The sequence below is a fragment of the Pyrus communis genome, chromosome 13, assembly GCF_041283825.1.
Source record: "Pyrus communis isolate YQ-2024b chromosome 13, ASM4128382v1, whole genome shotgun sequence".
In the NCBI taxonomy this organism is placed as follows: Eukaryota; Viridiplantae; Streptophyta; class Magnoliopsida; order Rosales; family Rosaceae; genus Pyrus; species Pyrus communis.
In genome coordinates, this window is record NC_142577.1 from 27,977,449 (window position 1) to 27,989,983 (window position 12,535).

At 39.1% G+C, this 12,535-nt stretch overlaps 2 protein-coding genes across 2 annotated transcripts; one reads left to right on the top strand and one right to left on the bottom strand.

Annotated features, from left to right (window-relative positions):
- Nucleotides 1-695: 695 nt before the first annotated feature.
- Nucleotides 696-4,254, top strand: LOC137737662 (phosphatidylinositol 4-kinase gamma 5). Its single transcript, XM_068477205.2, has 2 exons — nucleotides 696-1,109; nucleotides 1,642-4,254. The coding sequence occupies exon 2, from the start codon at nucleotides 1,923-1,925 to the stop codon at nucleotides 3,849-3,851; it is 1,929 nt and encodes a 642-aa protein (XP_068333306.1). The 5' UTR covers nucleotides 696-1,109; nucleotides 1,642-1,922; the 3' UTR covers nucleotides 3,852-4,254.
- Nucleotides 4,255-9,132: 4,878 nt separating this feature from the next.
- Nucleotides 9,133-11,826, bottom strand: LOC137736716 (uncharacterized). The gene is made up of 5 exons (XM_068475954.2): nucleotides 11,277-11,826; nucleotides 10,043-10,100; nucleotides 9,871-9,954; nucleotides 9,640-9,781; nucleotides 9,133-9,550 (listed from the first exon to the last, which is right to left on the bottom strand). The coding sequence occupies exons 1-5, from the start codon at nucleotides 11,653-11,655 to the stop codon at nucleotides 9,272-9,274; spliced, it is 942 nt and encodes a 313-aa protein (XP_068332055.1). The 5' UTR covers nucleotides 11,656-11,826; the 3' UTR covers nucleotides 9,133-9,271.
- Between the last annotated feature and the right edge of the window lie 709 nt (nucleotides 11,827-12,535).

The window sequence follows — 12,535 nt, forward strand, 5'->3', positions numbered from 1 at the left end:
CATTTATCAACATGAAAATTATTGACAATACATAACATAAAATTATTGAGGTAATTTAATTTAAGTAATCATAGTAATTCAATTAAAATAATAAATAATGTTTGACTCTATAACCCTTTAGTCCAGTTGAAGATGATTTTTTGTGACAAGACTATGCTTGACCTGACTCTCAGTTAAAAATAGTAACAAATATAACCTGCATTATTAATTAAAATATTAATTTATTGAAATCCCACAATGCTTCCCTCCTTCGATTGATCGAAGATGGTCTCTTCAAACCGTACGATCAGTCCACCGAAAAGCAACACATGTACTATCGTACCCGGCCCCACAAGTTTCCCAGATTCCGCAGCAGCAAAATTTGCCACTCCCACTCTCCAGGGGCAGCGGTGGCATGCACTTTCCAGGGTCAATTTCGTCATACAAACATTAAACCCAACTGTTGACCCATCCGTGGGCTCGAGAGATTCGTCTATCAGACCGGCATAGAAACTGTAAAAACTAAAAAAAAAAAAAAAAAAAAAAATTTAATTAAAAAGCGACGGTGACAAATGCCATATCATCACCCGGTCCCTTATCTCCACGTCACCACACCGTGGACCAATTTCATCACACGGTCCAAGATCGCCAAGAGTCCACCGATCCAGCGGCCCAAATTACGTGTTCTAGAGTCTTCGAATCAAATACGCAGAAGCAAGAGAGAGAGAGAGAGAGAGAGGAGAGAGAGGGTGTGGTCAGATTTTAACCAGGGTTAGTTTGTTTAACCCGGCTTTACGCTCTGAGTTAAAGATCGTAGCGAGGGCTGGGCAGAGACTGGTGTGAGAGAGAGAGAGAAGGCAAAGATTAGTGACAGACTCAGAGAGCAAGAAGAAGAAGAAGGACGGTGACGCAGGAAAACTCGCGAGGGTTTTTGTGAGTCGACTCGGACGATTCTCGTCCTTCCTCCCCCAAACCACTCGCATCTCGCGCGGTCCGTTAAGCCTCCGTTATTCTCAGTCAAATTTCAAGGAGGCGTGCGCCAAGGATTCCGTCTTTTTGTTTTAGCGGCCGTTCTCGTTTCATCGTTTCGGAGCGTTTTGGTTGATAGCTCGTCCAGATCTTGCATTCTGGTGAGTCGCCGCCTCTGACTGCGATGTTTCCCACCTTAATAATGTTCAGATTTTGTTCTTCATTGTCATTTGCGATTCAATGTTGTCATTTTATCGTTAATTTTGCATTGTCGTTGATATTCTCCTTGTCGATCGAGTCGAATCAATGCTAGGGTTCAGTAATTTTGATTTGGGGGCGGAGAATCGAAATTTTATAGGATTTGGTTTCAGTTTCAGTGATTCGGATTTAAAAAGTGTTCCGTTTCGAATTTAATCGAATTTTTTAAGAATAATTGGGTGTTGAGAAACTGTAAAGTGCATTAATCTCTAATTTGTGCATTTGGTGATTTTGGATGCTTGGAGCATTAAATCAATGAATTAGTGTATATTGAATTTATTTACAGGTTATGGATGCTTTGTTTTTATGTTAATTTGTGTAAAGTTCAATTAATTAAGTGAACTGATTTCTGTATTTGACCCACTCTTTGTTCTAAGGTCTCTTTTCCATGGAAAAATAATGAATTTAACATCCGGCTGTTACGTTTCGATGCAGAATCTTTATCTTTTAGTAGAGGATGGCAGTGGCTTCTCACTCAATGTAGCATTGCGCTCCAGCATAAGCTTTTCGGTCTCCCGTTTGTTCCTTAGGTGATTTTGCTCACGGAATCTTGGTGGGTTTTGGAAGTCCTTCTCTTATGATCATTTTGGAATCGAATTTTCTACTCATTCCATCATTGGCTGCTTTGGAGCTTGGCAACGTTCGGGAAGGGGAGAAGCTCTCTTTTACCGCCGCCTCTCTTGCCGGCCTCCTAAACTGTCACTTCCATTTGCTTTATGTCTCAGAAGCTGGACAGCCCAGTACAGACCCAGATGGCAGTGGCACTATTTAGCAATCCGCTCAGTGGGGAGTACCATGGAAGCAACAGAATGGAAAGGAAGCAGCACACTGGTAGGAGGCGAGTTTTTGTGCAAACTGAAAGTGGATGTGTCTTGGGGATGGATTTGGATCGCAGTGATAATGTCCATACTGTGAAGAGAAGATTGCAGATTGCTCTCAATGTCCCAACTGATGGAAGCTCGTTGACATTTGGGGATGTGGTGTTGAAGAACGATCTGAGTGCAGTTAGGAATGACTCCCCTCTTCTTCTCACAAGGAACCTTATGCATAGAAGTTCGTCAACTCCATGTCTCTCGCCTACTGGAAGGGATCTGCAGCAGAGAGATCGGAGTGGTCCTATAGAGATATTGGGGAACTCAGATCGGTTTACTAGGACAAGCCAAGTGGTCAAGGATATGGTGAAGGCCATCAAGATGGGGGTTGATCCAATTCCTGTTCATAGTGGGCTTGGAGGTGCATACTATTTCAGGAACAGCAGAGGTGAGTGTGTTTCGATAGTGAAGCCAACTGATGAAGAACCTTTTGCGCCTAATAACCCAAAAGGTTTTGTTGGTAAAGCTCTTGGGCAACCAGGTTTGAAGCGCTCGGTGCGAGTTGGGGAGACTGGATTCCGAGAAGTCGCAGCTTACCTGCTTGACAAAGATCACTTTGCCAATGTGCCTCCCACTGCCTTGGTGAAGATCACTCACTCTATCTTTAACATAAACGATGGGGTGAACGGGAACAAGACTCCCCAGAAGAAGCTGGTTAGCAAGATTGCATCTTGCCAACAATTTATACAACATGATTTTGATGCCAGTGATCATGGGACATCCAGCTTCCCTGTAACTTCTGTGCATCGTATAGGGATATTAGACATTAGGATTCTTAACACTGACAGGCATGCAGGTAACCTTTTAGTTAGGAAACTGGACGGTGTCGGGATGTTTGGTCAAGTGGAGCTCATTCCAATTGACCATGGCCTTTGTTTGCCGGAAACTTTGGAGGACCCCTACTTTGAGTGGATTCATTGGCCTCAGGCTTCTATTCCATTCTCAGATGATGAGCTTGAGTACATAGAAAAGCTTGATCCGCTTGAGGATTGTGAGATGCTGCGAAGGGAGCTTCCCATGATTCGAGAGGCTTGTCTCAGGGTTTTGGTTCTTTGCACCATTTTCCTGAAGGAGTCTGCTGCATATGGTCTGTGTCTTGCTGAAGTAGGTGAGATGATGACTAGGGAATTTCGAAGTGGCGAGGAGGAACCTAGTGAACTTGAGGTAATTTGTATGGAGGCAAGGAGGATGTTAGCAGAGAGGGAGGAGGTGCTGTCCCCCAAGGCTGATTCGGGAGATCAGGAGTTCTTATTTGACATAGACTGTGAGGAAGCAGAGGAAGACTGCACCTTCAAATTTGCAGCAGATGATTATCTGACCAGGGCATCATCTTTTCCATTTGCAAATGGGAGTGGGCATGGCCGCTCGCTTCTCTCTAAACTTGAAGAAAGCATCGAGGAGGAAGAGGACAATGAAGTGGAAGAGCAAGGGGCATTAGCAACTCTGCCAACTCCAGAAAAGGTCCCAAGCGTTTCAAAGCTTTCTATGTCACTGAAGAACACAGTTTTGGTGGGAGAGAAGAGCCACCTGAAGCATATGGGTTCCAAACCAGGAAACGGATACATGGTGAATACATCATCGGGGCACAGGAGTGCAAGCGAGCAGCTTCCTGCAAGCATGAGCTTTGTGAAGCTGGCTGACATGAGCGAGGATGACTGGACCTTGTTTCTGGAGAAGTTTCAAGATATGCTGTACCCGGCATTTGCCAAACGCAAATCTGTTACCCTAGGTCAGAGGCAGAGACAGAGGCTTGGCACGTCGTGCCAGTTTTGAGACTGAGACAGCAACGCTTGCTGCGGTCTATGATAAGAGGCAACTGAAGACGATGCGTAATAAGATTAGTAGGGTTTGGGTGTGGGAGTGGAAGGATATGTTGGGGTTTTGTTGAGATTAGATTTGGCATTTGGGTTTATGGTTTTGCCCCCTCGGAAGTTGGAAGGCGTTTGTAGTGACGAGTGACTGTAGGAGGAAAACTGCCACCGTAAATATTCATGGGCAATCAGCTGAGCGAGAGGAGCTGAGAGTAGAATTGGATGTATTTCTTTGTATTTTTTGTTTCCATTTTTTTCTTTTTAACTTCGCTTTCTTTCACTCCTTGATGGAGTTGTCGGATAAATAATTTGTAGAATGAAATCAAGAAAAAGAAGGATTATGTAAATTCCGGCCTTGTTTCAAAGTACGTGTTTTCATTGCCCTTTAAAGTAGAAAGTTGGTGTTTTTATGCTTTTGGTTTCATAACTCTATGTCCCCAAGGGAACCGAAATTGGATAAAGAAAAAAGAAAACCGGCCTAACTCATTGCACCTTGTCGAAGCGACACTTTGTTTCACTCTTTTTATTCAGCGGTTGGGTACGTAAACCTTTAAACTTATTTCAATATTGGACCTTAGACATATAATAATACTGAATTGAATCTACAGGTGAAATATGTGCAGAATCATCATTAGAACTACCACACTTGCCGACCAACGGTGAACTGATCGAACCTTGCTTTCAGAACTTTTGACCAACGTGTCCTCGAATGCAGTGACGAAGTCAGGATTTACCGAGGAAAAGGGAGGAATTCAAAAGAGTTCAATGTTCAATCGAAACGGTTGCTTTCACATTGGAAAGTGCAAAGTTTTGAGTCAACATTCATAACAGAAAACAATCGCTTCACTAAAGTGGTTGTAAGCCGTAATATCAAATCCATGTAAGAAGTTTAAAATGGTTAGGATTAGATTCTAAAAAACATTAGGCGCTAGTTAGACAACGAACTGGAGCCTAGCAGCTAGGTGACTAGGCAAGATTTGGACAGGAGCCTAGATGGATTTAAATAAATTTCTTTTATTATAAAATAAGCATGAAACAATATTTACCTTATTTTTTAAAAATTAATACAATATTTATAGATAATATGACATCCCACATCGTCAAGGGAAGTGGATCTTGTAAGCCTTATATTTATATATTTATATTCTCATCTCTACCTAGCACGAGGCTTTTTGGGAGCTTACTGGCTTCAGGTTCTATAGGAACTTCGAAGTTAAGCCAGAAAGAGACCAGAGCATTCCCAGGATGGGTGATCTACTGGGAAGTTTTGCTCGCTTGAGTTCCCAGAAACAAAACCGTGAGGGCGTGGTCGAGGCCCAAAGCGGACAATATCGTGCTACAGTGAAGTTGAGCCTGGGGATGTGGTGGGGGCTTGGGTCAGGATGTGACAATTTGGTATCATAGCCAATCCCTGACCGGAAGTGTGCCGACGAGGACGTCGAGCTCCTAAGGGGGGTGGATTGTGACATCCCACATCGCTCATGAGAGTGGATCATTTAAGCCTTATATGTATATTCTCATCTCTACCTATCACGAGGTCTTTTGGGAGCTCACTGGCTCGGGCTCCATCGGAACTCCAAAGTTAAGCGAGTTTGCGCGAGAGCAATCCCAGGATGGGTGACCCACGGGAAATTTCTCGTGTGAGTTCCCAGAAATAAAATCGTGAGGGCATGATTGGGGCCCAAAGCGGTGGAGTCAAACCCAGGATGTGGTGGGGGCCCGTGTCAGGATGTGACAGATAATGTGAGAGTTTAAGATAAATACACTGAGGTCGAATTAATATATAAACTATGCATTAAACAATATTTTCATATCAGTTAATGAAATTAAAGTGCGTCTATATATAAACTAACCAACACATGATCAAATTAATATCAAAACAACATCAATTACAATCTATGATTATTATAATATCTTAGGGATCTAAAATTTTCATTCAATATACATCAATTTTCATAGCATTCTATATTATTAATTTGGATTACGACTAAAAAAATTATTTAAATTTAGAAATTAGGACATTATAAAAAAATAAAAAATAAAAAGAGAAATTAAGAAATTAGGTGGTGGTGGTGGAGAGGAGAGAAGCAGAGCAGGTGATGGTGGCTTGGTCGGCGGAAGGAAAAAGGGTATTGGAATAGGGGAAAAAGCACATTGGGCTTATTGGGTATTGGGCATTAGGGGGTTTGTAAAGCATATGGGAGAGGATTATATTTAAAATAGAGAATCACGTGGCTATTAAAAGGAAGGGCACGTGTTTTTTTAATTGCATTGGATCCAAACGAGTCGTTTTGGCCCATTCGCTTAAAAAGGGAACATGTTCTTCTTCACTATCCATCTGCGCGCATCAGAACCAAATGCCGAAGGGGCAGAACGAGTCGAGTTTTCTGGCGAAGGGAGGGGCTGAACCAGAGCTCCAATCGTGTTTTCCAGTGAGGGAAGTGGCGGCCGCCACTCCTCGCCTTCACGTGGCTTCGTCAATAAGGGGTTTCCGAATTATGGATTTATCGAATCGCTTACTCTATCACTTATGATAAGTTCTTGAAAACTCCGTTTCATTCTCAAATGTACTTGGTTTTCCTGAAGTAAGTCATTAATTGCACCTGGTTGTTATTGCCCTAAATAATAAATACCTATTAGTAGCCAAAAGGAAAAAGAGTTAAGTGGATGCCAGTATTCAGAGTGTATAATATATGTTTCAAATGACGTCCCTATTTGTTGCAAAATATCCACAGATTAATATATTGAATTTTTGGTGTGCATTATTTGTCTCAATTTTAGGGATTAAATTATGCATCAACTTTATATAATTAATTAATTCTATTTGGAAAAGACGTGAGTCTTGTTTATGTCACGGTTGTTCAAAACTGGAAAGTAAAACGTGATATTACCAACACTTGGATAGTACACGAAAGCCGTCACTTGGATAGTACACGTTTTTTGTATTTTGCGTTTCTTCCCTCGAGCAGCGGATTGTTTTGCCTGCTGTTTTTCAAGGTTTTTTTTGTTGTACGCTTCCATGCACTGTATTATTGGTTCCTGATGAAACCGTGATATGGTATCAGAGCAGACTTATTTTTCTAGCACGATTGAATTCGAATTGAAATTATGGATCGAAAACCCTAAAGACCTGAGTTTAGACAATGAATTTGAAACCCCAACGTCATGAGTCTGGACACTTGAATGTAATCCCGGAAACTCAAATCAAATAATAAAAACAAAAGGATTGCTGATGCGGAGTTGCTTTACGCGTGGGTGATCAAGGAGTGGTTTCACGTGAAAACGCGTACTAAAGATGTAAAGTTCTACGTGAGAAACCTAATTGTATTAATCACCATTTATATTGAATTGTACTGAGGTCTTTTGAGTACAATATTGATATTGATTAATAGTGATCGACTCGACCGTCGGTAACTCTACAGATTAAAGGCCAAGTGGCCAACTTTAATTATATGCCTAACTTAGCGGTGGGGTTTCATTGCTTTCACTATGAGTAAGGTTCATGGTTGCTGGACTTCATCTTGAAAGAAGATAGAGATTGAAATATGGGTGAAGGGTTTTCAACTGACAATCTATGAGGGCGGTCAAAGGGCTTCCCATACAAGCTGAAGATGAGAATTGTTGTTTACTTAATCAGAGCACTGCAGACCCCACATGAATGGATATTATTAATATATAATTAATAGATAGATTAATCAAGTGATAATTAGTATAATTGGTGGTGGGACGTACGACGGAGAGACTGCAATGATAAGGAATGGAATTCGAGTTGTTGTTTATTACTATATTTGCCACTTGATTTACGATAACTAGGGTTTATGATGCAGCAAGACAAAATGATGCCATTAACAAGTGAACGGAGACAGACAAAACATGGGACTCGGACTTGTCTCATTGCATACTAGTTATGCAGTATGTACACTTAATGAATTTTATGAGGTTACTGACGAGAGAAATTTGTCCACGCTTGGGATACCAACGTGATTAGTTTGCGTTCCACCTCTGTGACATGCAGTGGCGGATATATATTGTGACCAAGGTGGTCCTAGGATTACTCGAAGTTTGAGAAATATACATGTGAAGGTTTTCTGAGGATCTTTCGAATGTTTGATGTGAGTTCCTTTTATGTCATTAAGTGTTTGATGTAATGTCTGCTATGCATATTTTGGCAGCACCTGACAAGTTACATCGAGAGCATTCAACAAGTTCTCTCGATAACACTCATCAGATTGCTTTAACATACATCAATATCAGTTAACATGTGCACAATAGTTTGGTTAATGACAACAAGCCCATATATTGTTTGACGATACCTAGTGAATAAACAACAAATTATTTGCACGCTTTTTTTGTATTAAAAAATTTAGACGTTTAACACTAGACCCCCAATGTTTGAATCTTAAGTTCACCACTTATGACATGACACCCCAAGTCCCAAGTGCATAGAAGTTCTTCTCGTCATTAACGACTGCTTATCTTTTTGTCAATGCAATGTTAGTCATCTGGAGGAGTTTTTCTTATTTTTCAATCAGAAGGCTTTAATTGTTGCAGATGTGTTCATTGTGTCATGTTGAAGAAATTGTCATGGGAGCCTGGAAAGCAGATTTTCAACACTAGCACGGTAGGGAGAACCCACAAGTGGTGCTTGGATTGGCTGGTTAGTGTAAGGATCAATTATATTGAGCCTTTTACTGGATTGATTGATACTTATCTTTTTTTTTGGGTCAATTTTGTTATTGATATACTTATCATATCGCTGGTTTTTGCTATTTATGTTAGTCGAACTTGAGGCATTCCATTTACAAATCGAGATGAACACCAGTTAAAAACGAAATGTTAGCAACAACATTATTACAAAGAGATAATCAACCCACAAGCAACAACAGAGTTGCGCCACCACAATTGACCGATCACAACTAATTATCAACTTCATAAGAAATGTGTATCGTCATTGCATCACATTACTGGAACTTAAACTAAGTTGAAATAACTATAATTTTGAATTATCAATAAGTTCGAGGCTGCGCTGCCAACAACAGCAACCGTAATGCAGTTGCAAACGTGTCAGTCATTGACCTTATGAACCAATAATTATGATAATTAAAAGATTTTCCATATAAAAAAAATTAAAACAAACCAATGGTTTGTTAATTTCTGCACCAACCAAATAATCATTCTTTCTTGAGTTCATAATATTTTTTGGGTCAATCTCAATTTATATAAACAAGGAAAAAAACAGAAAGTAAAAAATAGAGCTGTAATTATAATACATAATTCAAATTATTGATTTATTACATTGAAAAAGCATATACAGTGTGTGCGTGTGTGTGTGTGTATTGTTCTTGGTACGTAATTCAGATAAGGTTAAATAAGTAGACTTAATTAGATATGTCTCCAAGGTCTTTCTGCAAGGTTTACACATTCACTGTACCTATAGCAATCCACCAGATGATCATTTGTCAGCCCTGCAGCCTGCATGAACGAGTACACAATCACCGGTCCAACGTACCGAAATCCTCTCTTGATCAAATCCTTGCTCATGGATTCTGCTTTCGGGGTCCTCAGAGGAACGTTTCTCGGGTATCTGAATCGGTTTATGACCGGTTTGTGATTCACAGAACTCCACACGTAGCTGCTGAAAGATCCAAACTCCCTTACAATCTGCATTGATTTAGATAGCTAATTAAGTTTCGGTACAGTGTTAGCAAGTAATTAAATAATTAATATTATGTTTAAGTTTTCTTGCTTGCCTTCAATATGCATTTGGCATTGTCTATAATGCACCTCACTTTGCAGTCTACCAGCATTATTTCTTTGTTGGAGGTTATTTCTGCAATCTCTTTCTCCCCCATTTTCGCAACTTTGTTCGGATCAAATCCAGAAAACGATTCCCTGAGTCACAAATTAAATCATAAGATCATTGAAATAGTACTCAAAGTTTCATAAATTCTAGTGACATATGTAGAAAAGAGCTAGGTTACCTGAAAAGCTCCCTTCTTTTCACAATTTCAGTCCAATTGTGGTCCATCAACATACCAGACAGTGCAAGCAGCTCAAACAATTGACTGCATGCATATAGATACATTTATTTAATTAAATACCACTTAATTTTTTATTAATTAGACTGGACCGTAAGAGTCTCGATGGACTTACTTGTCATCGTATGCTGGAACTCCCCAGCATTCGTCGTGAAACACTACATAAACTTTATCTGTTGTAATGAAATAATAAGATCAATGCATGTCTGCATTAAAATTCTTTATTTACTCCAGCAAAACAATTTATTTTATTTGAAGTGTACATATTTAATGATAGTTTTATCTTGTGGAGAGTTGACAAGTTCAAACATGACACAATTACACAACTTGAAACTCGCACGAACATAAGACTCGACGAGTCGACGTGTATATGTTGCGTGTCGCGGGGTGAGCCAAGAAAAAAACGAATATATTTTTATTAAACCTTTTGAACACGATCCATTGCCAAACGCTATGCAGTAGACAATCAAAAACTTAATTGTAGCAGGCAAAGAAAGACTTTTTAGTCAAAATGTCCATGGAAGTGACATAATTCTTCATTTTAATCCCTGACAATGAAAATTTATAGAAGTGGTCTTTAAGTTTGTCCACCGTAAATTATTTTGGTCTTTTCATTAAAAATCTGTCAATTTTCTCGTTTAATTGGTCACATGAACGACTATGTGACCACATTTTCAACAGTACTTTTGTCAAACTAACCTTCCAACTTAATGAGGATATTGATAAATTTTTAATGGAATGACCAAAATGATTTACAATAGATAAACTGAGGGACCATTATATCAATTTTTAATGTCAGAGATCAAATCAAAGTGAAAAATTATGTCAATCTCAATGACCATTTTGACTATAAAACCTTAAAGAATTTTCTAATATGCTCTAGAGTCAATAAAATGTTAATTGCCTCATAATCGTTGTCATCTGTATTATTATCTTTCAGAATATATATGTTAACTTGCATATATCGTTAGCCATGACTTTTAAGTATTCATATACGTCCGACACCTTGTTGTAACATTTTGTAACATCAACTAGTTTGTAGGGTTATAGAATCCTCGATGACTTTGTTGTTTAATATGTTTACTATCATTTTCCATAGATTCCACGTACCAACTCCCACAACCATTTTCCTTTTCCATTTTTCTCCAGAGCAAGTCATAAAATATTTTTTCAAAGGGTGGAATATAGGAAATAGGAGTCCCATCGGGGTCTCCGATGAAATTGAAACGATACGATAAAGGTTAGCATGGCTTATGTGCAAAAATGACACGCATATATACTTCGAGAAAGCATGAAAATATATAGAAAGCAAAGTTTTCTGCATTATTTGATGAAACAATAAAACTCACCACTATTCTTTGTTATCCAATTGCATCTCCTCAACTCCCCATCATTAGCATCCTGAGCCAGACTAATCTGCTGCTGGGCCAGTTTAGCCACTGGAGAATTATACTCTCTTCTTGGAGGTGGTTGCGCAAAGAACCGGAAAGCCGCGGAAATCTTCTGATCCAGTGGGAAGTTAGAATCAGTGAGAAAATAATCATACGAGTTCTCCGACATAGAGTATGACAAAGATGAGGATAGGGATAGAGATGAAGTGCTCTTGTGAAGGCCAATTGGGTAAATTCTCTTGAGGAGTTTAGAGCTACTGTTCGTCTTCTCTCTCTCTTTTACAACTTTGTTCTCCTCCAGAATTACATGTCTTCTTACAATATTTGCTTCAGACATTGTTACTTGCAGAAGACGTAAGGAGATAAATAGAAACAAATAACTCAAATGGAGTAGCTATGTTGTAATGGGCTGAGATTTTATAAGAGTTTGTATGCTTTTAGTTGGTTTGGTGAAATGTGAGTTTCATGCATAAATGTGTGTTGCCATTTTTTCTCCTTGGTTTACAAGAAAAATTGGAGAGGCAAAACATTAACTTTCCTTTAAAAGGGCTTCGAAATTATTGATCCCCTGTGATTTATATAGATCACCTGAAATATTGAAATAAGAACAGAAAGAAAGAAAAAAGCACACCTATGAATGAATGAAACTGTTGACCTAATGGAGCTATCCCCTAATATACTTAGTGATATTAATTAATTAGTACTTCTATCCTTTTTCTCATGGGATTACTTAATGTTTCTAAGGATGTGGGGGCTTTGTTGCTTGGCCAATAAGTAAGGGAATTTGCATGAAATAGAACCGACAAAAAATTGGACATTAAAAATGGAGAGATACTACACGAACAATATACCGTATGTAAACCACAAGTTAGGTCCATTTTTATCGTTTGTTTAGTATCCTCTTGTACCGTTTTCAATTCAAAGTTTGTTAAGTGATTCTATTTGTGCACTATTCCCTATAATTACAATTGTTCTAAAAATCTCGATCCAGTGTTGTCTAGACCCTGCCTAGATGCTTAGGCAGTTGGCCACCACCCCGATTAGTCCCTAAGTATTTGAATATTAAGAAATGGCACCTAGACCCGCTTAAGCGTTTGCCTAGCCTGTCTAGGTCACACCTCCCACTTAGATAGAAAATCGATAATTTTCATTTTGTATTTTATTTTTTCAATAAAATGTAATAGACTTACTGAATACTTGAATGAACACTCTTTATA

Bases quoted from the DNA above. Each gene is read 5' to 3' on its own strand.
- LOC137737662 (XM_068477205.2), top strand. From the start codon at position 1,923: ATGTCTCAGAAGCTGGACAGCCCAGTACAGACCCAGATGGCAGTGGCA.
- LOC137736716 (XM_068475954.2), bottom strand. From the start codon at position 11,655: ATGTCTGAAGCAAATATTGTAAGAAGACATGTAATTCTGGAGGAGAAC. The intron at 10,101-11,276 runs GTGAGTTTTATT...TCATTACAACAG, and splicing joins TTGGATAACAAAGAATAGTG to ATAAAGTTTATGTAGTGTTT. The intron at 9,551-9,639 runs GCAAGCAAGAAA...AAATCAATGCAG, and splicing joins ATGCCAAATGCATATTGAAG to ATTGTAAGGGAGTTTGGATC.